Below are 24532 nucleotides of genomic sequence, written 5' to 3' on the forward strand. Positions count from 1 at the left end.
AACAATGTGTTAATGCAGAAGGTGGCCATTTAACACCTTCCCTGATCTCATCCTGAAGTTCTCAATGAGCATCAACGAAACATGAACATTCAGCTATTGTCTGCTCCTGCGCAGTCAATGGGACAGAATCAGAATGTCCACACTCAGTGACTGGCTTCAATGGCCTCTAAGTATCAGCTGAAGTTAAATTGTGAACAGGTTCCTGAAGACTGGTTCTCAGTTTAATTAATCCATAATTATGCTATCCATAATTTCATAGCTCCAGAATAATCCTTAACAGGGGCATAACAGCAGGAAGGACAACAGGAAAATACTTCTGTGAGCCCCAAGAAAGACTGCAGATGCTGGAAATCTGGAGCTACCTGCACGGTAGCGTAGCGGTTAGCGCGACGCTATTACAGCGCCAGCGATCGGGGTTCGATTCCTGTCACTGTCTGTAAGGAGTTTGTACGTGCTCCCGTGTCTGCGTGGGTTTCCTCCGTGTGCTCCGGTTTCCTCCCACATTGCAAAGACGTACGGGTGGGTAAATTGGGTTTAAAATGGGCGGCGTGGACTCATTGGGCCGGAAAGGCCTGTTACTATGCTGTAAATAAAATTATAAAAAATTTAAAAAAAATGCTGGAGGAACTCAGCAGTCAGGCAGCATCAGGACTGATGAAGGGTCTCGGCCTGAAACGTCGACTGTTCATTTCCCTCCGTAGATGCTGCCCGACCTGCTGAGTTCCTCCAGCATTTCGTGTTCATTGCGTCTGTTAGCCCCTCTCTCTAGCTTTACATACAACTATGGACCAGGTCTTGAACAGAAATGTCGACTGTCCATTTCCCTCCACAGATGCTGCCTGACCCGCTGAGTTCCTCCAGTATCTTGTGTGTTGCTCTAGATTCCAGCACCTGCAGTCTCTTGTGTCTAAAACATAGTTCTAACATGACAGAGGCCCACACTGCTAAAGGCTATTTCTGATTGGTCATTTTTTTTCTCTCAATGTATTCCAGAAAATAAATGCAGATAAAATGAGAAATGATTAAAAGAGAGCAGCGGTAGGTTGTCCAACGATAATTTATTACTCAATTACTAAATATCAGCACACAAAGGGACACCAGGCTGTAACTTAATGCTACGCACCATCACCAATGGAAACGGATTGCCCGTTTAGCTCCTAAAACAAAGATCATTATGCAATGGCAGCTGCTGAACTTGCATGGAAAACAGGTTTTGCTTTCAGCCCAGGCTGGAGCACCCGCCGTCGCAAAAGAAACACAAAGGAAATATATTCGAGCTAAGCAATGAAATGGGCAACTTGTCAACCCTCTTCCTAAGTAGCATCTCTGAAAACACAATGTGGGACGTGGTGGCATTTCTTTCTGCAGGGAATGGAATAGAACACAGAACAGCACAACACAGGAACAGGCCCTTTGGCCCACCATGTTGTGCCGAACGGATTAAACTAATAATTAAAAGCCTACTAAACCAGTCCCTTCTGCCTACACAAATCCATATCCCTCCATTCTCTGCATATTCATGTGCCAATCTAAGAACCTCTTCAACACCTCTATTGTATTGGTATTGGTTTATTATTGTCACTTGTACCAAGGTACAGTGAAAAACTTGTCTTGCATAATGATCGTACAGGTCAATTCATTACACAGTGCAGTTACATTGAGTTAGTACAGAGTGCACTGATGTAGTACAGGTAAAAACAATAACAGTACAGAGTAAAGTGTCACAGCTACAGAGAAAGTGCAGTGCAATAAGGTGCAAGTCACAGCAAGGTAGATTGTGAGGTCAGAGTCCATCTCATCGTGTAAGGGAACCATTCAATAGTCTTATCACAGTGGGATAGAAGCTGTCCTTGAGCCCGGTGGTACATGCCCTCAGGCTGCTGTATCTTCTGCCTGATGGAAGAGGAGAGAAGAGAGAACGTACTTGCCTCCACCACCACCCCTGGCAGTACATTCCAGGCACCCACTACTCTCTGTGTAAAAAAAGTTGCCCCGCACATCTCCTTTGAACTTATCCCCTTACACCTTAATTGCATGCTCTCTAGCCACCCACCCGGGTCATCCTCTCTTCTCTCCTCTCCCATCAGGCAGCGGATATAGGAGCCTGAGTGCACATGCCACCAGGCTCAAGGACAGCTTCTATCCCACTGTGATAAGACTATTGAATGGTTCCCTTATACTTTGAGATGGACTCTTGACCTCACAATCTACCTTGCTGTGACCTTGCACCTTATTGTCTACCTGCAATGCACTTTCCTGTAGCTGTGACACTTTATTCTGTACTGTTATTGTTTTTACCTTGTACTACCTCAATGCACTCTGCACTAACTCAATGTATCTGCACTTTCTTTTGCCACCTTCTCATTCTACATGTTGCTTACACACCCTTTTCTTTAGATTCAGAAGTATTATCATTTGTTTATTTATCTGTGGCATTACATAATTGGGCAGCTTGTTCTCAAAGATTTCTCCTGGATTCTATTGACTTGCCTTTCAATATTGGTTTACTTTTCTACCTCTCAATATGTTTTCCCAATTTACCTTCAATAATCACAAGTTCATTTTCATATGATGGATTTTACCTAGCTGATTATTTTGGTCTTTGTAATAGTATATCTCTGTCAACCATTATTTAAAACACTGTAAAGTGATCAACACTCCTTGTGGTGTCTTGCACTTAATCCCTGCAATGATTCATTCCCCATTAGTAGATCTAGAAATGTTTCATCACCTGCTGGGCTTCTTGTATAATGGGTCAGAAAGGAGTCTGACCCATTAGCTTCTGCTCATACTATAGATTTTGGAACACTTTCTTTCCACTGTTCAGTATTATCATCATTCACCGTTTGGTACCACCATCAACCAGGCCACGTTTTTTGGTTATGTTTCTGCTGCTTCTAGTGCAAATACAACATGTATGTAAAATCTGAATTGGGTACAAATAGTAAGGGGTACAATAAACACTGATTTGGATAGAGGTTTCCTGTCAGAAATGTTATGTGGTCTTTAAAAAATGTATAGCTGCACCAAGTTTTTTTTTCTATTCTCTGTGAATTAAGGTAATCAAGATCTAAAAACAATAATTCATGTAAATAATGTAAAATGGTGTTACAAATATATATAAAACTTGCCATTGAGTCTTAGTTCAGTGAGTTCTGAATAAAAGAAACATATTTAAACTAGGTGTATATAAATCATATAAAACTTTGAAACGCTAAAATGTTCATAGGATTCATAAGAAATCGGAGCAGAAGGAAGCCAATTAGCCCCTCGAGACTGCTCCACCACTGACTCAGATCATGGCTGGGCCAATCCTGATCTAATAGCGATTTCCCTCTCTCTCTTCATACCCATTGACTCACTTATTGTTTAAAGATGAGGACTCAGAAATATTACTCGTATTCAGTAAAATAGCAAACCAAGCATTGACATGTGACTTAATCATAAAAGCTGGAAACCCATGCTGTAATGAGATTCAGCTATGTGCAAGTAAAATGAGAAAAGCACAAGGTAATTCAAACCACCTTCTGAATCTTGGAATGGAATTACTGACTATAGTTCATTCCTCAATACTTTTTATAAGAAAATTGCTTGTGTTATTCAATCATGGTTTTAGCCTCTTTGCTAATGCATTTCCATTCATCTTATATAGTGCAGTAATATTGCCAATGGAAGGGTACTGTGTAGAAATTAAGTAGTTGTAAGTGTGTGACCCGCAGTTACTGATGTTTGGCTTGAAGAAAGAATTTCTGGGCCTGGGAAATGCTGAATACAATCAGTTCAATTTTCACATGACACTCTGCAAATCTTTAATGTACACATTTGAAATTCATTTCTCTTCACAGTGGAGATATTATCTCTTTTAAACTAAATAAGTTAATGAATCTTATAAAATGAGGGAGAGTGGAATTTCAAATGTATACATTTTAACATTTCTATTGCATGATACCATGGCATAATTTCAAAGGCAACATGATTGATTTCTTTATTTTTATACACTTGTGCTGGAAAGAAAATTTAGATCCTTATATTGAAAGCCTAATTTTGGAATCTTACACTTCCATTTGCTTCTGATGTAGGCAGCATGCTAATTTTGTGTTGCCTGCTAATTAACATGATTTCATCGTGTAACCAGTGCTGACCATGCTGTTCAGCTGCTGCACACATCAGCAGGAGGTCTAATATTATGACTAGCTTGCCCTACTTAAAACTGGTCTGCACTGTTCAAAAGCAGCACCGTATCACTTAAAGGGGCAGGGCTTTGTGGGTCCAACAGGCAGAAGATGCGATGATTAGAGCCTCAATGCTGGGAACGTCAGCCTGAGAGAGGATGTTCTCAATGTCGTTTGTTGATTTATCTGCCAGTGGATTTGAGGAATCTCTGGAAGTGGTTTCAGTGACAGCACCTTAGTTGAAATGCCGATAGCTCACATACTGTTTCTTGCTGAGGCTTCGAGTAGAAGAATTTTTACACAGATTGACGTGGTCCCTTACTGAGAGACCTTCTTGCCCTCTTCCCTCTTTTAACAACCTATCCTGTTACTCCTCATAGACTGTTGTAAAGTTAAAGAATTCTAGAAGACACAAAGCACTAGTAAAATTGAAGCAACAGCCAGTGGAAAACAATCAGCAACTACCCTGACAGTAGCTGTCAAACAATGCCAAAGGTTCAGCACCGTGTGACGAAGAGAGTGTGTTGGCTGGACTGACTGAGATCTAAAGTAGCAGCTCTGGTCTCAAATCAGCTTTGCATGCCAAATTTCCTCACAATCTGCAAACATCTGGTGAGGTTTATGAGAGTGCATTCTAACGCCTGCACCAACAAGACAAATTCCAGCACACTGGATGCCACAATGAAGTGAAAATAGCATCCAGTGAGGTCAAAAGGTGCACAGTGAAATTTGCAACACATAATCTTTGTAATTACTGGATAACTCCGCGATGTGCAAACCAAGCATTGAAACGTACCTGCCTAATTGGTTCTGGGACTCTGTATTTACAGCAGGAATGAGTCAGGCGTGTGGCAGTGTCCAGACTAATCCTGTGGCCCACAGATACATAAATTGGCTTAGTGCTTTTCTCACAGCTTTTAAGAGCCTGCCACAGGTAAATAAAGACATATATATGTTAGAGCAGACCCATTATCTGAATTAAACACTTAAGTTTCTACTCCATACATTCTGTATCATTGATCATTTGCTCACAAATGAATCCAGAAATGTGCATCACGCATGCCCTACTTTCTCCTTGAAAAATATCTCAGCCATTCATCACAGATTCATATTTACTTGACACTTGCTCTATGGTACTCATTAGCACTGATTTACAGGTTACCAGTGCTGCATATTACTGCACTCAAAGGATTGTTTGATTGCTGGTCAATGTAATTCAATGTGGGAGGCAAATGTGGAAGCCACACCAACAGAACCAAACTTGTGATGTTGATCTGAGTCCTGTAGTTTCATACTGCTCATCTGATTAAACTTTTTACTGGTGCTTTTTATAAATGTTGATCTTACTTTTCTACTCCAAGTTCAAATTCTAGGAATAACAACTTATCATCTATTAAAATAATTTTAAAATATGTTTTCTCTTCCTCTGGAGGGAAGGTGAGGTGAGGTGAGATACTGAGGTGAATATTTCTCTGTCATCAACCATTAAAGGAGAAATAATACTTAACTTTTCTCATGGCCCAGCCTGCCAGTACAATTGACTCTGGGGTAAGAGTAGACCATCTATCATAGCAGCAGTTTCTTAACCCTTCCATTAACAGGGTGATATGGTCTGAAGGACCAGTGCAGCACAGTACTTTAGTTACAGTGGAATATGTGAGAGAATTATAAAACAAGCAAGGATCCTATCAGTGATTTCTAGTTATTCAGGAATTGTAGAAGAGTATGTTTACAGCACAGAGAGTCATAGTCATAGAGTTATGACTATGGCACAGTAGTGTAGCGGTTAGCGTAACACTATTACAGTGTCAGCGACCTGGGTTCAATTGTGGCCACTGTCTGTAAGGAGTTTGTACGTTCTCCCTGTGTCTGCGTGGGTTTCCTCCGGGTGCTCCGGTTTCTTCCCACATTCCAAAGATATATGGGTTAGGAAGTTGTGGGCGTGCTATGTTGGCGCCGGAAGCGTGGTGACACTTGCGGGCTGCCCCCAGAACACTCTACGCAGAAGCTGCATTTCACTGTGTGTTTCGATGTACATGTGACTAATAAAGATATTTTATACAGCACAGAAACAGGCCCTTCAGCCAACTCATCCATGCTGACCAAGGTGCCTTCGCAGCTAGTCCCATTTTGCCTGCATTTGGCCCATATCCCTCTAAACCTTTCCTACCCATGAAACTGTCCAAATGTCTTTTAAATGTTGTAATTGTACCCGCCTGTACCACTTCCTTTGGCAGCTCATTCCATATATGCACCACCCTCTGTGTGGAAAATTTGCCCCTCAGGTGCCCTTTAAGTCTTTTCCCTCTCACCTTAAACCTATGCCCTCTAGTTTTAGACTCCCTTATCCTGGGCAAGATCCACCTTACCTCTGCTCCTCATGATTTTATAAACCTCCAGAAAGTCAGCCTTCAGCCTCCTTTGCTCCATGGAAAACAGTCACAGCCTATCCAGTCTCTCTTTCTGACTCAAGCCCTCCAATTCCGGAAACATCCTTGTGAATCTTTTCTTCACCCCCTCAAGCTTAATCACATCCTTCCTACAGTACGGTGACCACAATATTCCCCATCTGGTCTTATCAACGTCTTGCACAGCTGTAATATGACATCCCAGTTCTTGTGCTCAATGCCCCATCTGATGCAGCGTGCCATATGCCTTCTTCATTACCTTGTCTAACTGTGTCGCCACTTTTAGGAAAACACTACCAGTACCCCTAGGCCTCTCTGTTCAACAACACTCCCCACGGCCCTGTCATTTACTGTGTATGTCCTGTCCTGGTTTAACTTCCCAAAATGCTTCACTTTGCACGTGTCTGAGTTAAGTTCTATCTGCCATTCCTTTGTCCACTTTCCCACTTGACCTGGATCCTGTTGTAACCTTAGACAACCATCTTCACTGTCCACCACACCACCAATTTTAGTGTCATTGGAAACTTACTAATCATGCCATCTATGTTCTCATTCAAATCATTAATATATCTGACAAACAGCAGGGGGCCCAGCACTGATCCCTGCAGCACACCACTGGTCACAGGCCTCCAATGTGAAAAACAACCCTCCACCACCACCCTCTGACTCCTTTCACCACGCCAATTTTGTATCCAATTGACTGGATCCCATGTGACCTCACCGCCCGGACCAGTCTACCCTGCAGGACTTTGTCAAAAGCCTTGCTAAAGTCCATGTAGTCAATGTCTACCGCCCTGCCCTTGTTGACCCTCTTGCTCACCTCATCACAAAATGCAATCTAATTCGTGAGACACGATTTCCCACACATAATGTCATGTTGACTTTCCCTAAGAAGTCTTTGCCTTTCCAAATGCAGATAGATTCCTTTCTCTCTCAGAATCTCCTCCAGTAACTTTTCCCTCTCTGATGTTAGGCTCACCAGTTTGTAGATCCCTGGCTTACCCGTTAAGAAAGAACATTAATTTATATAGCAGCATTCATAACCTCAGGACATCCCAGAGAGCCTTACAGCCAATGAAGCAAAACACTTCTGAAGTGAAGTTGCTGTTATAATGTATATTTGTGATTTACTGGTTTGCTACATTAAGTGTGCCCAGCACTTCTTGCTTCAATAAATAAATGTTTCCAATCACCAGAAAGCAAAACCAATTCCTGAGACGTAATCAAAGTGATCACTTTTGAGTTTTTCTGATTTTTTTTTAACCCCAGTATAATTGCACTACAGTCCACAAGAGCGATCCTTAAAACCATTTGCACCTCATTATATATCTTATAAGCAAAGACCTACCATGCCCAAAACCTTCCCAGAGCTTCCAGTTAGTGTAAAAGTGTTTCCTCTTTCATGAAGGTCTTTGATCTACAAAATAAATGCAAGAGTTTATATGAAACGATATCTATTATGTAATTATATTATTGACTGACTTAAGAAATAACAAACTTCTCTTCTTGTACCACTGATACTTCTTGTGATGAATGCGAAGAGTCTCAATTTATCTTTCTTTTCATGGAGTTATGGAGTTATACAGCATGCAAACAGGCCCTTCGGGCCAACTTGTCCATGCTGACCAAGGTGCCTTCCAGAGCCAGTCCCATTTTGCCTGCATTTGGCCCATATCCCTCTAAACCTTTCCTACCCAAGAACCTGTCCGAATGTCTTCTAAATGTTGTAATTGTACCCGCCTCTACCACTTCTTCTGGCAGCTCGTTCCATATCCCCGCAACCCTTTATATGAAAAACTTGCCCCTCAGGTCCCCTTTACATTTTTCCCCTCTCACCTTAAACCTATGCCCTCTAGTTTTAGACTCCCCTACCCTGGGAAAAAGATCACAAGACAAAGGAGCAGAAGTAGGCCATTCGGCCCATCGAGTCTGCTCCATGAGCTAAACTAAAACTATTCCTATCTAGTCCTAATTTCCGGCCTTATCCCCATATCCCTTGATACCTTGACTAATTAGATACCTATCAATCTCCTCCTTAAACACGACCAATGATTGGGCCTCCATGGCTGTACGTGGCAAAGAATTCCATAATTTCACTACCCTCTAGCTAAAGAAATTTCTCCTTATTTCTGTTTTAAACCGGTACCCTCTAATTGTAAGATTGTGCCCTCTAGTCCCAGACTCACCCACCAAGGGAAACAGCTTAACCACATCTACTCTGTCCAATCCTTTCAACATTCTAAATGTTTCTATGAGGTCCCCTCTCATTCTTCTGTACTCCAGTGAGAACAGTCCAAGGGCCGAAAAACGCTCATCGTAAGTAAGCCCTTTCATTCCGGGAATCATCCTCGTAAATCTTTTCTGAACCCTCTCCAACATCAGTACATCCTTCCTAAGATAAAGGGCCCAAAACTGCACACAGTATTCCAAATGAGGCCTCACTAGTGCCCTGTAGAGCCTCATCAACATTTCCTTACTTTTATACAAAATGACTGTGACCATACACTTCTGTCAGAAATGAAGTAATTAATAATCAGTTCCTGCTTCAAAATCTAATAATGGATTTTCCCCCCACACATGGCAGTCACTTCACTTCCAGGACTACTGTCAGACCATGGACATTCTGCGCCTGGCTTTAAAATACTGAAAATAATTAGTAATAGTGTTGCAGATAAAATAGGAGAGGTAAGCTCCCAATCCTCCAAGCAAGGAATGCCAGAACAGTTAGGAGAGAGGTAAGCATTTACCATGAGATACTTCCAATACGAGACACTGACAGGACACACAAGAACACAAGAAAATAGGAGCAGGAATAGGCCATCAGGTCTTTCAACCCTGCCTGGCCAGTCAATATGATCATGGCCTCAACTTCTCCTCTGTGCCATTTCTCCATACCCCTCTATTCCTCGATCTATCAAATATTTATCCGCCTCCACTCTAAATACTTCTAATAATCCAGCTTCTACCATCTGCCAGGGCAGAGAATTCCAGAGATTCACTACCCTCTTGTGAGAAGAGATTTCAATATACCTCAGTTTAAATGACAGGTACCTTACATTGTACTTACTGTATGTCCCCTTGTTTGAGACTCACTCACTAGTGAAAACATCTCAACACCTACCCAGTTGAGCCCCCTTAGGAGCTTACCTTTGAATAAGATCACCCTCATTCTTCGAAACTCCAAGGAGTACAGGCCCAAACTATTTAGTTTCTCTTGGTAGGACAACCCTCTCACCCGAGGAATAAGCCTCCTTTGTACTGCCTCCAATGTTAGTATATATTTATTTTTAGGTAAGGGACCAAAACTGTATGCAGCATTCCAGGTGAAGGAACACCCTGTACAAATGCAACCAAACCTCCCTATTCTTAAACTCCAAGCCCTTTGCAATGAAGGCCAAAATGCTGCTTGCTTTCTTAACAACTTCTTGACCATGCTTGTTTTTTGTGATTCATGCACTAGAATGCCTAGATCCCTCTGTACTTCACTTATTTGCAGTCTCTCTCCATTTTGATAATTTCCCTTGACGTTTCCCTCAAAGGGGGGATCTAGAACTAGGGGACAAGGTGCAGAAAATGGAAACACCCAGTTCAGATGGAGAGATGAGGAATTTCTTCTTGCAGAGATTCTTGAATTCTCTACCTCAGAGAATTGTTGAAAGTAATCAGTGCCAAGGAAGAACAATTCCTGGTCAGTGGGGACTCGTAAGTTATGGGAAACAACTTGGAAATTGGATCTGTGGCCAAGATGAGATCAGTTCTGAGCTTGTTGAATGGCAAAGCAGCTCAAAAGGCTGTATGACCTACTCTTGCTCCTGATTTTTTATCATGTATGCAGTGCAGCACTTTTTCTCTTTGAAGAGTGCAACTTAGGTTAAAAAGAAACACTGAACGAGCTCTGCACTTTTCCATAGTTACCAACTCTACAAATGAGCCTAAGAATAGGTATGAAAAGATGAACTGCAAACATGTCTTTGCCTTGCTATATTGCATGATCTGTTCTTTGTCTTGGCTATCTTGCTATGCTCCCACTCTATTTTCCTCAGATTTGGTTTAGAAAAGATGCTCATCCTAACAAAAGTGGCTTTATGTAATTGATTTATATATATATGCATTTCTGTTAAGGTGACAGCTGAATTTTTGAAAATACTTTTCACTCTAAGCTTATTTTCTTCCCATTTCCCTTATTGTACGGGCAGTGCTGAAGTAAGACTTTACTAAAGAACATCAGTAAATTATGGACAATCATGATTTGTAATCAACAGCTCAGTGATATTGCTACTCATCAATAAAGACTAAATTACACAATCCTGCCAAAGAGCTTGTAGAGAAACTCATTATTGAACAAAACACAGGAAATAAATATAAGGTCTTATTTCAAGCTGGCTTGAGAATGTGAACTGACAGGTACTCTGTAAAGCCTGGTCACTGAGAGCAAGTGTACTTTTTTCTTTGCATTTACATTTGTCTTCTATTACTCAGCTGAAGGTATTGCTGAAAAAGTACACTCAGATCTATATATCACTACCACTCACTTACTCATCTCAAGCACCAGGTTACTTTAGTCATAAAGATGCTGGCAGCACAAGTTTACAAAAACTGTTGTTAAATACAATGCAGATGCTGTTCTCCTCCCAGGAGGATCTGCAAGTAACTCATGTAATAACCCTGTGCAAAAATAACTAACCAAGCTGGCGACAGGTCATTTAACATCTGCAGCAGGAAAAAAAATGGAATATTTAATGAAGAATGAAATAACCAACAATTGAAAGGGATGGGAAGAGCTCTGTGAGGAGATGGCCAATATTGTTGACGGAGAATATGCAGTAAGTGTGGTATTTGGTGGTCTTCTGAAAGCCTTTGTGAAGTCTCAGCACAGGCAGGTTTGGTTAAGATTAAGGGGACCAGAATAAAGTGACAATTAAAAATTGGTATGGGGGGAAACAAAGGAAGTTATTGACAGCTTCTCAACGCTTGGAAGTGGGTAACAGCATTCAGTAGGATACTATTCTGAGACCATAAATGACCTGGAGAACGAACCAAGGGATGGTGTGAAGATAATGAGAGAAAGACTGGTTCCAAATTTGTCAACGGCACTGAAAATAGAAGGAACAGCAATCGGTTCTGATGCCCCAGAGAAAGATACTGATAAGGATGGGGAAAATGCTGACATACAAAAATCAATGTCAGGAAATGTGAGATGGTTCTGAGGTTTTTGAATGCACCAGCAAAGTAGTGTGAAGGATGAACACCAGAGTAGCTGGAACAAGTGACCGACTGCTGCACTGTAATTCCTACGTAAGTCAGGTTTAAGTATGATACGGTCTATCAAAATTATAAATAGTCTTCCAAAAGTCATACCTGTCAACAAGTCAAAGTAATCACATAATTTGATTCATGCAGACAATAAAAAGCAACAAGAAGTTCAACAGCCTGAATTTTGCACGGGGCTGCCTGCATTTACCTTTGCTGTGTAGAAGTCCCAAGCCTGGTGGTTGAGCTCTGTCAGCGATTCCCTGGCTGCTCTCCATCACTGGATTCCACATGGAATCTAATGGTGGAGCATGCTGGACGGCTCCTGGGGAATCTGCTGACATATCCTAAGCCAGGTCAGACCTAGTGCAGGATCTGCAAGATCAACACTTAAATGGAGATTTTACAACTGCGACCAAGAAGAGAAAATCTCAGTTAAATTACATTTTCACTAATGTTCTTTGTGCAGCAATGTTTAATTATTTAAAAGCGTATTCAGGTGATTCGAACTTTTTAAATGTTTCTATCAAATGCACCAAAAAATCTTGACAACTTTGACTGACTGCCAATCTGAGGCTGGACTTTGTAGCCAATCAATGTTGTTTTCAGAGGATTTTGCGGCAGGGCTTGTTCTGGACTGCCTACGTGAATTAATTTTGTCACTCAAGGCCCTGGTGCCACGAAGGGACTCACCACTCAATTTCAAGTCTCAGCCTGCAAGATGCAAGACTGGAATCACAACTGGAGTATTTTGTGTGTAGTTTTGGTCACCACACAACAGGAAGGATGTGACTGCTCTAGAGAGGGTGGAGAGGAGATTCAGCAGGACATTGCCTGGGATGGAACAGTTCAGATAAGAGGAACTATCGGACAGGCTAGCTTGTGTTCCTTGGAGTAGAGGGGGGTTGGGGCTGATAGAGGTATAAAAAAATTATGAGAGGCATACATAGGCAACTTTACCCCATTACCATGGGATAAAGTTGCCTATGTATGCCTCTCATAATTTTTTAATCAAAGACCAAATGGCATAGGTTTAGGTGAGGAGTTAGAGGTTTAGAGGGGATCTAAGGAGAATTTTTTTCACCCAGAGGATAGCTGAAATCTGAAAAACACTGCCCAAGAAGGAGATGGAAGCAGCTACTCTCACAACATCTAAGCAGCATCAAGATGAGCACTTCATTCGCTGAGGCATAGAAGGCTTTGCACCAGGTGCTGGTAAATAGGATTAGCACAGATGATCAGTATAGACATAGTGGGCCAAAGGGCCTGTTTCTGGCTGCATGGTTTACGACCCTATTACAAAGCAAAAATGGAGACAGTTGGGCATTAAATGTTGTTGGTGGGCTCCATTCAGCAAACTCCAGGCTAATACGTTAACTTAATAATGCATTTCCTTACATCCTTTATATGATACATTCTGAAGAAAGCTGTACAGTGAACATTCTACTGGTGGCATATGTCTAACCAATATGTTGATACAAGTGAGGAATAAAATCTTGATAACAATTTGTGAGTTGTCAAAATCAATTACAGTGCAGTGCAATTTCAGTAGGAAACAGGAGAGAGAAAAAAGCTCAACAAAATAACTAGAATTTAAATTAGGTTTAAAAATTTGCTCTGGCAATCTTCCCCTTCCTCCTCCTCACACTTTCAGCTCATCACACAATGTTATCAGATTAGATCCTCATCAAGAAGAGGATATAGAAGAGTAAGACGGTGGGCTGAATTGCGCTGCTGCGGTTGGCAGTTCCAACAGAACCAATGGCACCGAGCCTGTTGAGTCCGAGATGAGCTCAGTGATACTCAGCAGGTCTCACTTTACTTTGTCACTGGGCTACAAATGGACAACTCTGTCCTGCTGGGATACCCCAGACCTGGTGTCGGATTGGAGTCTCAATTCATTTGAATGGAAATGATGATTACAAGGACAAAGGTACTTTTTGAAAAGTTTATACAATATAAATATTTTAATCATTTCTAAATTACCTTTTTAATTACCTTTATTTTAAAATTTCCTTTTAAATAATATTTTTTGAAGCAATGTTAATATATTTTAAACGTCTGAGTATCAGAAGCTCGGCTGTTGCCAAAGTCTCATTACAGCTCACTGCCTGACTCCAGAGGCATGGCTTCAACATTTTGGCCCTTAGTATCTGGCGAGGTTAAATGTGGCAGACATAGACTGCTGGCAGCAAGTCCAGGAGGTGGGGCAAATGTAGCTCATCATGGCCCAGAGCTATAAGCTGAGAGCAAAATATGGTAGATGCTGAAAATCTGAAAGAAACAAAGATGTTAGAAATACTCAGCAGGTCAGTGCCTGTGGACAGAGATACAGATAAGCTGTATCCTTGTACAATGTCTAACTCAACCACTAATCTTCAAAGTGGGACCCTATCAAGAACCTTCTGTAAAATTTAACATACGAGTTTCTCCAGTCCTTCACAACTGTATTCATTTAAAAGTTAAAGAACATCGGATGAAAAAGACTCCTTCTTGAGACAATGTTTCCTTATTAAAATTTAAATTTCCCAATGCTCAGCCACTACGAGTCCTTTCACATTGTCTAAAGATGACAATAAACTAATTTGGCTGCAGTTTCTATGGATGCTGCTTCATACTCCTCCCAATTATTGAGTTATATTTGCCACTTGCCAAAGGAAGAAATCCCTAATGAAGTACAAAATATTCCAGATAAAGCCTCACAAGATCCTATAAAATTCACCAATTTCTCATATATGTTATTTATAAATATAAAATCTAATCTATTCCTGAATATTTTTATATCATGCAGATGGTGCCCAGATTTTCCTTGAAGTCTTATGGAATCTGATCTCAGAATGAAGCTCACCTTCATGCATTTCCTCTGTACAGATGTAAAATAACTCTTGAACAGCTTTACTGCCCTTGTCCCCCAACTTCAGTGACCAATTATAGTCTTTTGTAATGCACGTGGTTTTATCAGTGTACAGTGGGTAGTCTTTGTACCATTCTTTAAAATAATGGATGGTTAGCTCTTTCTCTGAGAAAACATTGTCTATCAAAGGCTGATGAATGGAGCCCTGCAGTCTTCACTTAGCATGTAAGAAAGCAATACAGCTTGGGTGATCGTTCATGGTATTGATGATTAAATATAAGATTCTGATCGCACTGGTTGGTGCAGTTTTATCCTGTGTTCTCCAAAGGAATTATGTAATGCAACATGGGAAATCTATTCTGGAGAAAACACTCGTATATTCTCAATCACTTAATCTAATCAAACAATGTATTTAAAATGTTGCAATTGCCATTTTGGAAAGACAAAGATGGTGTCAGACTTGACCTAGTGGTAGCGCATTCACCTCAGAGAAGTCAGAAGTTTATGTGTTCGAGCTATTGTTGAGTGCTTGCTCTACACAAGTTGGTTGATGTGAGCCACACAACCTTATTTAACTTTACCTCAATGTCAGCTTTTCAAAGTCCCTTTTCTCTTCTGGAAAATGATTATGAACACCTAGATTCTCCTAAACAACAAGCTTTGACTTCTAACCATATTCCATTCACTTCTTATTATATCTATCACACCCAGCCTATTATGAAGAAATCTACACTAAATGTTTTAAGATTTATTTATTCACTTTCCAGGATCTGGACGTCTATCCTTAACTAGCCATGAGAGACCAAACTTCTCTTATCCTCCCCCAACCCCCAGATTTTGTTCGTTTTTTCCAGTCAATAAGTAGGTAAGTGATAACTCAGTGGCTGCTGAGCTGGGGTTTTCCCCACAGTTCAGCTTAATACTTATAAAATGGTTTTTAAAGCGACATTCTTCCATTGTCTACAAATCCAAAACGCACCAAAATGAGTATTCCTCCTTCCACTTCACAATAGGTTCTATTTTTAATTCCCATCCATTGGCATTGAAAATGAAGATTCAGCCCAGGTAATTATTGCCATAACGTGCAATTCCATCCTGCTGTTACAAACTAATGTAGTATCCACAATTCTAACAATAAGAACAATTTTCACATTTTTAAGTTTTATTGCAGATATCCTTGCCTAAAACCAATTTCCTTCAGGCTTTCAGCTGTCACTGATTAGAACTCACCAGGTATTTGCTCCTCCATTTACCCCAAAAGCACTGAACAGGATTCTTTCATTGGCACTTCCAGCTTGGTTGAAACCAATGGCAGCAGATTGTTCAATTGCCATTCATGGGCCGTTGTCTTTGTGAGGGAGTCTGGTGATTTTGAACATTTGAAACTTCTCATATTCAGTCCATGGAACTTGATGTTACATTTTAGCTCATCAGTCTGGACTGGATTCAAATTTAGATGCAGGAGACAGACGGTTAATTTACACCTAACTGTCCAATTCCAAATCTATCTGGTTAACAGTGAACCTGAATATAAAATGTTTAATTTTATAACCCAACAGGGACAAATTAAAACATCTGTTCCAATGTATTTAGCAGTTCTATTTGGAGATAAGGTACCAACTGATGATACACCTACAGGCTGGTGTTGGAAAAGAGGAAGCTACGTTTTTGAGCCATAGCCAATTTTGAAATTTGAACCCAATTGTATTTAGCATTGAGAAGTGAGGAAATGGTAGTCTCAGCCCTTGCAGTAATTGGAAACTCGTGTGACAAAATATGACATTTATTTTTGCAGTTTGCAGACCACAGGCGTGGTATAAAGAACGTTAGAAGATTTCTTCATTTGTTATATTCTCAGAACAAACTGAAAAACTGCAGAATGATTATATTATTAATGTTGGTGCCAAAATCCTTCCTTCAGTGTTTTGATTTATTGTTCCTTACGGGTATCAATGCTGTCATGCTTTTCAAAGAACTACTTTCTTCTGCACTGTTTCTGTGGCTATAAAAAATGCTAGAGTCAGATTGAATTCAAATTGAAATTCCTGAATGGATGGTTTTAGGATATCCGACCTCAGAACTGTAACAAGTTGATTCATGTGATATTTCAATGTCAGATGCAAAGGTGTGTGTTGGATAGTTCACCATTACCTTTTCTTTCAGTAGATGCTTTTCTTCCAGACCATCCACGTGCAGAAGGTTCTTAGCAACCCCAATACAGGGCAAGTCTGTCAGGACACCCAAGTGACAGGCAACACCAAATTCTGTTGTCCAATAATGAAAAGGTAATAAATAACATTGTATTTTGTTTAATTGTAAGATTATGAGTAATTAAGCACTATCCCTTTATTTGTGCAATACATCTTCAGTGTATTAATCATAGAATCATATAGCACTGAGGGAAGTATGTGTCTGTACAGGTTCTTTGAAAGAAATGTACAATGTATTTCACTGTCTCCACCCCATAACAAATACTTGCCCACGGTGTTTATCCAATGCCCCACAGAATCTGCTTCCAACATCATTTCATGCATTGATACTCTGCTTATTAAAAAGAAGTCTTACTTTGCCTCTTTTCCTTAAATCCGTATCTGGTTCATGACCACTTGACCTCTGGAAAAACTTTCATTTTATTCACTCTAACAAAATCCTTCACACCTGGAACACTTTTGATAAATTCCCTCTTAACCCTCTCTGCTCAAAGGAGAATTGTAGTCTTCCCACACTGATGAAGTCATGACTCCCTGCTACAGTTCTGATAAATCTTCTTTGCTGCTGGAGTCTAATCTGTAGTGCTTAGAACAGAATGCAATATTTCATCTGGGACTTAAACAGTGGCTTACAAAAAACTTATCATGCAAAACCAAGGAGGTTTGCTGTGTATCTATTTAAGCCAAAGATCCCAAGAGGTTTTTAAACAATCTTCTCAATGTACTATGCTTGCTAAAGATTTGTGTACATACAGATCAGCTGCACCCTTTTTAACATTGTTTACCTCATACTGTCTTTACCCGTTCTTACCAAAATGCTATCAATGTGTCTCCAAGTTACCAATGTGATTACATATCAGACCAGCAAGTCATGCCACTTTGAGTCTCGACCAGAATATTAAGGTGGCTCATTTCAGTAAGAGGAATAAGAGGACAAGTAAAATTGGCTTTGTGTGCTTAAGGTGAGTGTATGCATATAGCAGCAGGGTGAATCACCATGGCCTTCCATTTGCAATCAAGACAGCATTATAGAAATGCAGAGGAGTTCTGACTTTTGCAATCAGATGAAAATCCATGCACATTGTTTTTCTTTTCCAAGAACCATCACTTTATATGCAAAAAAAAACCTTCAAAGCTGGTTTCTGACATTTCAAAATAATAGTAGATTTTAGCAGTTCTATGGAGATCCACTATCTGAGACTGCATTTTCCTAGGAAACTGGGGCTTTGAAACAACTTGCAAATGGAATTTTAATGTTAATAATGCTAAAAAAAGAGAAACTACACCCAACAGGTATTTTCATTACACCTCCCTTCTTTTAAACAGAGATGACTCCACATTTATTCTTTTTTTTAAATTTTGCAAGATTCTCCAACATTCCAGTTCAAATTCCCACTGTAAAAGTAACTGGATATGTAAGGGTTAATAACGTACGGCTGTTATTGCTTCAACCATGGCGTGACTATAGTTATGATTGCAAGATGTGCAGGTGCTTGGGAGTGCTTAAGGTATATCTTGTTTTGCTAAGTTTGTTGTAAGCAACTGCCCAAGTATGTGCAACTTCGCACGTAGGCATCTTTAGATTAAGTATAAAAGGAGGGACACAAACATGTAAATCTTTGAGTGGGGATCAGTACAGAGCTCGGGTTACACTGTTTACTCCTTCTCTGTATCCCTCACTCCCGCTAGCGACTCCCGCTAGCGTTAAATAATAAAGCGCTTATCGTACGCTCCTTGGTTCTGTTGTTGTCTACTTTATTACAGCGTGGGTCGACTTTCACACCACCTCCACTTTGATAAATTGTTTTACTTCCATTCTTTCTTCATTCACTGATGCCAATGGCATGTTCTATTTCCCTCAGTGCTCTATTTCCCACTACTCTGTTAACAGGCACAGGGAAATGATAAAGAGATACCGATGATCTAAGGCATCTCCTTCCACTTTTGGTGGCAGAAAGTTTAACCTATGTGCTGCATATCCTTATGTGCAAGACGAGACTGCTAATTAGAAGAGCGATAATCAATAACCTGTTAATCATAGCTTGGATGTTTAGGTCAGGAATGTATCCTTGAAGAAACTGAGCCACCAAGACTCAAGTGGCATGGACTTACCCATCTCCATTGCAAGATGCTGTCTTGCATTTTTTGGAGGGGAGCCTTGCATTCAACAACATTGATGCTATCTAGCTGGCTTAGTAGCCAGCCAGGTTAGAGAATTCTATTAGAGGGCAAACTAGGAAAAGCTTTTTTTTAATAATCAAAACCCATGGATGTTGGAAATCTGAAATAAAAACAGAAATGCTGGAAATACTCAGCAGGTGGTCCAGGGGAGAGATAATATGAATTAAATATTAACTTTTAAGGTTGAAGATCCTTTGTCAGAACTGGGAAAGTGAAAAAAAATCAACTTAGTTGCAGAGACAATGGGAGAAGGGATGGCTAGGACAATGGGAGTATCTCTGATAGGCAAGACAAGGGTTGCCAAAGTGATTCTGCTTGTATACAGCAAGGATTGAGTTCCTCTGGTCCACACCTTTCACATAACCCTAATAAGCCCATACTTTTTCAAATGCTAGTAATTCTTGTCCCTAAGAACCTTCTCCAATAATTTCCCTACCACAGATGGAAGGCTCTCCAGCTTACAGTTTCCTGGTTTGTCCCTGTTGTCCTGCTTAAATAAAGGAACAAAATTGACTATTCTCCAGTCTTCTGGCACCTTGCCCATTATTAAAGAAGATACAAAGATCTCTGTCAAGGCCCCAGCAATCTCCTCCCTTGCTTCCCTCAGTATCCTGGAATAGATTAAGGATTATTTTAAGTAAAAAGGCATGGAAATTGATTGAATCCCAGCATGCAGCATCCAATGAAAACATGTAAGTGAGCTGGGCAAAAATATTATTATTAGTTTTTTTAATTAACATACTAACACCTCATACTTTAGATATACATGAATGTGACACTCACACAGGCTCCAGCATGTTCATTTTTAAAATAAACCTACTGCCTATGTGAAAAGAATTTTAGTGCTTAAATTTGTTAAAGATAAAAATAATTTTCTAATCATTAAAGAGCTAAAGTTAATGTTTGTATGGATTATTGTACAATATATGGCAAATAAATAATAACTAAATGTGAACAATACCTCGGTGATGTAAAATTCCATTTCCGTCTGCAAAAATGACCTGGAATATTAATAATGTTAATTAAATATATTTACAGGACACTGCTGCAATGTTACATTAGTATCTTTTAAAAGATCTACAAGAAAAAAAGTTTGCTTTCAGAAACAAAATTAGCGTAAAAGTATATTTAAGTTCATGGGTATGAGTGAAGTTTAACCAGAATTCCTGCTGCACATTTAATCTCCTTTTAGTCATTTTAAGCAATTCATTTCTCTCTTTAATAACTACTATAAAAAATTCCTTTTTTAAAATTATTTGATCACAAACGAAACCTTCATTAAACATTGTTGAAAGGTAATTGACCTGAAATATTAACTGTTCCTCTCTTGACAGATGTTACCTGACTTGCTGAATATTTCCAGAATTCTTTGTTGTTTTTTAAATCAGAAGGAGGAAATCTTTATGCTTTGCAACTGTATTGCAATGTATGTAATATTAATGTTCCTATGAGATATACTATTAAAAGTAACGTGTTATTAGTGTGGCGCTCTTCAATGGATACAGTAAACCTTCGGGTCTTGTCAGGTAATCAATAACAACCTGTCATAAATCATTTCTTACAACTTCAAACAGCATCATAAGACATCTACATCAAACAAATAGACTAAGAACAGCCGCACATCAGTTGAAAGAGACTTTAAAAAATCATTATCATCTATATTTACTCGAAATTATGACATATACTTCTGATGATTCTAAGCCACTAACCCAATTTCAGGGTTCAAGTGACATTCTTGGACTACTAAAGCTTTCTTCTTGTATCTTATCACATTGCAATAATTCTTCAATTAAACTAATGCTTTCCACTTCATTTTTTTGTTTTTCTACTACTTTCTCCTTACAGTTAATGCTGATCTTTTTAGAACTTCATTCTTTCAATGTAACTGCTTTGATCATTTAATTTGCTGATGAGTCCATTTCCTTCCAGCAAGTTAAAATGCAAGAAGCTTTTGCTTGATGCATCCTACATGTCCCCATTCCCTGCCCAATTATGACATGTACCATTGTTATTGATAAATTGAAACTGCTTTTAAAATGCAGGCAAGTATAGCTCAGTTTTGCAAGTTTGACTATCTCCTAGAAATCCTCTAACTCAACTTTTAATTATGATGTGCCAAAACTTTATCTTTGAAAGGATGATATGGAATTAATGGGAATCTAGAAAGTGACAGTGAGAAAAGACAGCTATCAAATTGACATTTCAAAATGTAAAGGTGAAGTATTTTGGAACTTATATATCATCCAAAGTAAAACAAATAAAACTGGGTTGGTTTTAATGCTTTGGAAATCCTGTTTCTGATAATGGCTACTGCTCTGAGAAGCATTAATTGCAGCAATTGTTTTAAAATTGAAATTATATAACTTCGCTATCCTAGAAATGTTGTGTTGAGGAGATCTGCTTCAGGCAGTTTTGTTCAAGGATCATGTTTGTAACAACACATGCTGATTTTACCTGAGGGAGAAGGCCCGGGTCTTTGTGCTGCAGTCTTTTCACAGCTTCTTCCAAAAAGGGTGTCTCCCGAAAAGCCAAAAAGCCAGGGATATAAGGGGCAGTCAGACAAACCATCCGGCATTCCTCATAGACTACCTGAGCAGCATGGAGAAAGTAAAATCCAATGGAAATGGCAATGATGAATACTGAATTTTTGAATGAATGTGACTCTTCCTGCATTTTATTTCACAATGCACATAGAGGCACTTCCATTTTTACATAGCAGTCTTAAAACATTGAACGTAGAGTGAACAATGAAGGTTTAAGGAGTCATGTTCAACAAATAACAATCAACACTGTTAGCAGCAAGGGTTGTTTGCAACTTTTAAACATAGTTATTTTCTTTATTAGTTTTAATTTTAAATTAATTCTGTCAAGCATCAACTCCATATGAGGCAGAGCTATATACTCTCTTTCATCTGCATTACCCTATAGATCTTTGAGAAATTTTGGTTATTTTGGGCATGGAGGAGAATTCAGTGATTCACTTTCATGGAATGCTGGTGTTTTTCATACTGCAGGGCAATAACAGTGTAAAGTTTTTTTCATAAAATCATGAAAAATTTTCACTAAAGAGATGATCATAATAAAAAGAGAAAAAGAAAAGTATGTAAATGCAAAATAAAAGCAGAAAAAGCTGGAAATATTTGACAGATCAGTCAGCATCTGCAAATCCTGGGGTATGAAATCATCAATGAAATGTCAGAGCTTAGCTTTTTCTTTTAATGCTCATATTTTTTGTTTTCAAGTTAATCATTAAAATAAAAAAAAATCCAAGATAATTATGCTGCCAAGGCATTACAGAAATATGTGGTAGATGCTTACAATATGACCTGCTCTGAATTTTAACATTGGCTGGAATTAAACAGAAAGATAAATAGTTTTAACTGAAATATTTTGAAACTAAAATCAGCTCTTATTTTGTAATTACACACTCCTTAAATTGGAATGAACAGTTTCCAAGGAAACCAGTGAAAGGAAAAACGCTGAGAACATATAAATTGTTTCAACATTTCTAAATTTGGTGCCATCTGCTGCTGGCTCAGTTGTAACTGCAGATTTTAAAAGGGACAAAAGAAAATTGAGATGTTTTATATTAACTCAATACAAGTCCAATATTAGCAACATCAGTTGCATATGTTCATACTGCAGGTCTCTGAGAAGCAGCGCATCATTTCATCTACAATATTGGCAGATGCATTTATACAGTAATTATCAACTACAAACAGGTCATTTTATTGTATTAAAATAAGAAAAACTGCAGAATCTTGAATTATGAAATAAAAAAAGAAAGCACTGGAAAGACAGGGGGTTTTTGACCTGAAGTGTTAAGTTTGTTTCTTTTTCCACACATGCTAATTAACTTAATGTTTCCAGCACTTTCTGTTTTCATTTTATTGTATTCTGCTTTTTTCCTATCTCATGAAAAATCATATTTTCAAAACTTTTGCTTTTAACCTTTGATTCATTTTTTATCCTGGTTTATAGCTAGCCAACAGCATTTTTCATCTTCTCCCTTTCCTATTATCTCAGAATTGTGTAGTCTGAATTAACTCCTCCCACATGACACCAAAGAGAGACACAGCTGTACAGTTCAATTCTGACAGTCTGTCAATGACCTTGTTTGATTAATTTTTATGCAACATTTTCTGATACTCACATGGGGCAAATTAGCATGAATACTGCATGCCCTTGTACTGGAAAAGGTAAATATGTTATAGAGCAGTCACTTGTGAATTATTATTTTTCTGCAAATAATACCAATCAGCAAGAGAGCTGATGTTAGAAACATCTTCCCAGAATGACAGCGCCTGCCGGGATTAAATGTATGTTCCATTTGCATGCACTCTCTCTATTTCTAGTCATCAATCTCATCCCTAACATCTCTGTAAAGCTGTCAGTCCTTCCAATATTCAAACTATTTTTTGATCATCTGAACAATAAACTGCTGCTGTAGTGGTGTGTACTCGTGTTCTGTTGCAGTTGTAAGAACAACTCATGAGACAAGTCATGTAAGATAATATCTTTAATTTTCCATACATAGTTTATGTACAGTACAGTTCTCCACCACGCAAGCTGATTCATTTCAAAGACCAGGTTATTTTGGTGGCTTCCCCAGGATTACAATAAAATTACCTTGTGATTATTCAGTTAGCGTGGTGTACATAAAGATGACTGACACAAACTGATACCAATCTTATCAGAGGTAAAATATCATTGTAAATATTTCACCTTATGGACCTATCAAACGTAAAACATTCATTACCTTATTATCCTGATTGCTTGTGCTACTCCAACCAACAAACCATAACGAAAGTTTGCAAATTCAATAGGTAGAACTAACTGTTTTAATAGTCCTCTCGGTTGCTTATATAGCAGATTCTAACTGGCTGAATACTAACAGTAACAGATCATGATGATAGGTAGCTGCAGCAAATTAACAATGCAAGATGTTCTAATCAATGTTGTTCCAACAACTCAATGTTAAGTACTAGTGTTCCAGAGCTATCATTCTGGCTGGGAAAATTCAACGTGTAAGATATTTTCAGAGCTTGAAAAGTAAACATAGGCTTCTCTGCTCCATGTGCAATTGTTAAAACTCAGGGGGACTTAATATATCTTCGTATATTGTACCTCTCAGAACCAGATATATGAGGGATGCATGATTCTAGCTAACAGTCATTGGTAAAACTATCACTCAGCTACTGTGATCATCTAATTTTGCTCACTTCAGCTAAGTTTATCAACATGGTGGAACCAGATTGAATGCGATCATCAAAAACAAAACGCTAAGCCCTCTAAATATACAATGCTATATTGCACTTTATTAATTGGAGTGGATCTGGCTCATTTCATTCATTGTCATTGTTCTGACAGGACCTGTGCACATTGCCTTCTGATTACTAAATGGGCTTTCAGCCACGACATTCTGTAGGTCTCGTCAGACTTGAGGACAGAGATGAG

General features: G+C 39.1%; 1 protein-coding gene across 5 annotated transcripts in view; it reads right to left on the reverse strand.

Annotated features, from left to right (window-relative positions):
* LOC127579946 (endonuclease V-like) overlaps positions 1-24532 on the reverse strand; it is a 102142-nt gene that overhangs the window by 68759 nt on the left and 8851 nt on the right. For all 5 annotated transcript variants that reach the window (XM_052033017.1, XM_052033016.1, XM_052033018.1 and 2 more), the window contains 5 exons: positions 21530-21664; positions 20037-20076; positions 16836-16948; positions 7929-7997; positions 4969-5097 (listed from right to left, as the gene is read on the reverse strand). In XM_052033017.1, the coding sequence (XP_051888977.1) occupies positions 4969-5097; positions 7929-7997; positions 16836-16948; positions 20037-20076; positions 21530-21664 (486 nt within the window). The remainder of the gene's footprint in view (positions 1-4968; positions 5098-7928; positions 7998-16835; positions 16949-20036; positions 20077-21529; positions 21665-24532) is intronic.

Source organism: Pristis pectinata, chromosome 18, assembly GCF_009764475.1.
Source record: "Pristis pectinata isolate sPriPec2 chromosome 18, sPriPec2.1.pri, whole genome shotgun sequence".
Classification (NCBI taxonomy): Eukaryota; Metazoa; Chordata; class Chondrichthyes; order Rhinopristiformes; family Pristidae; genus Pristis; species Pristis pectinata.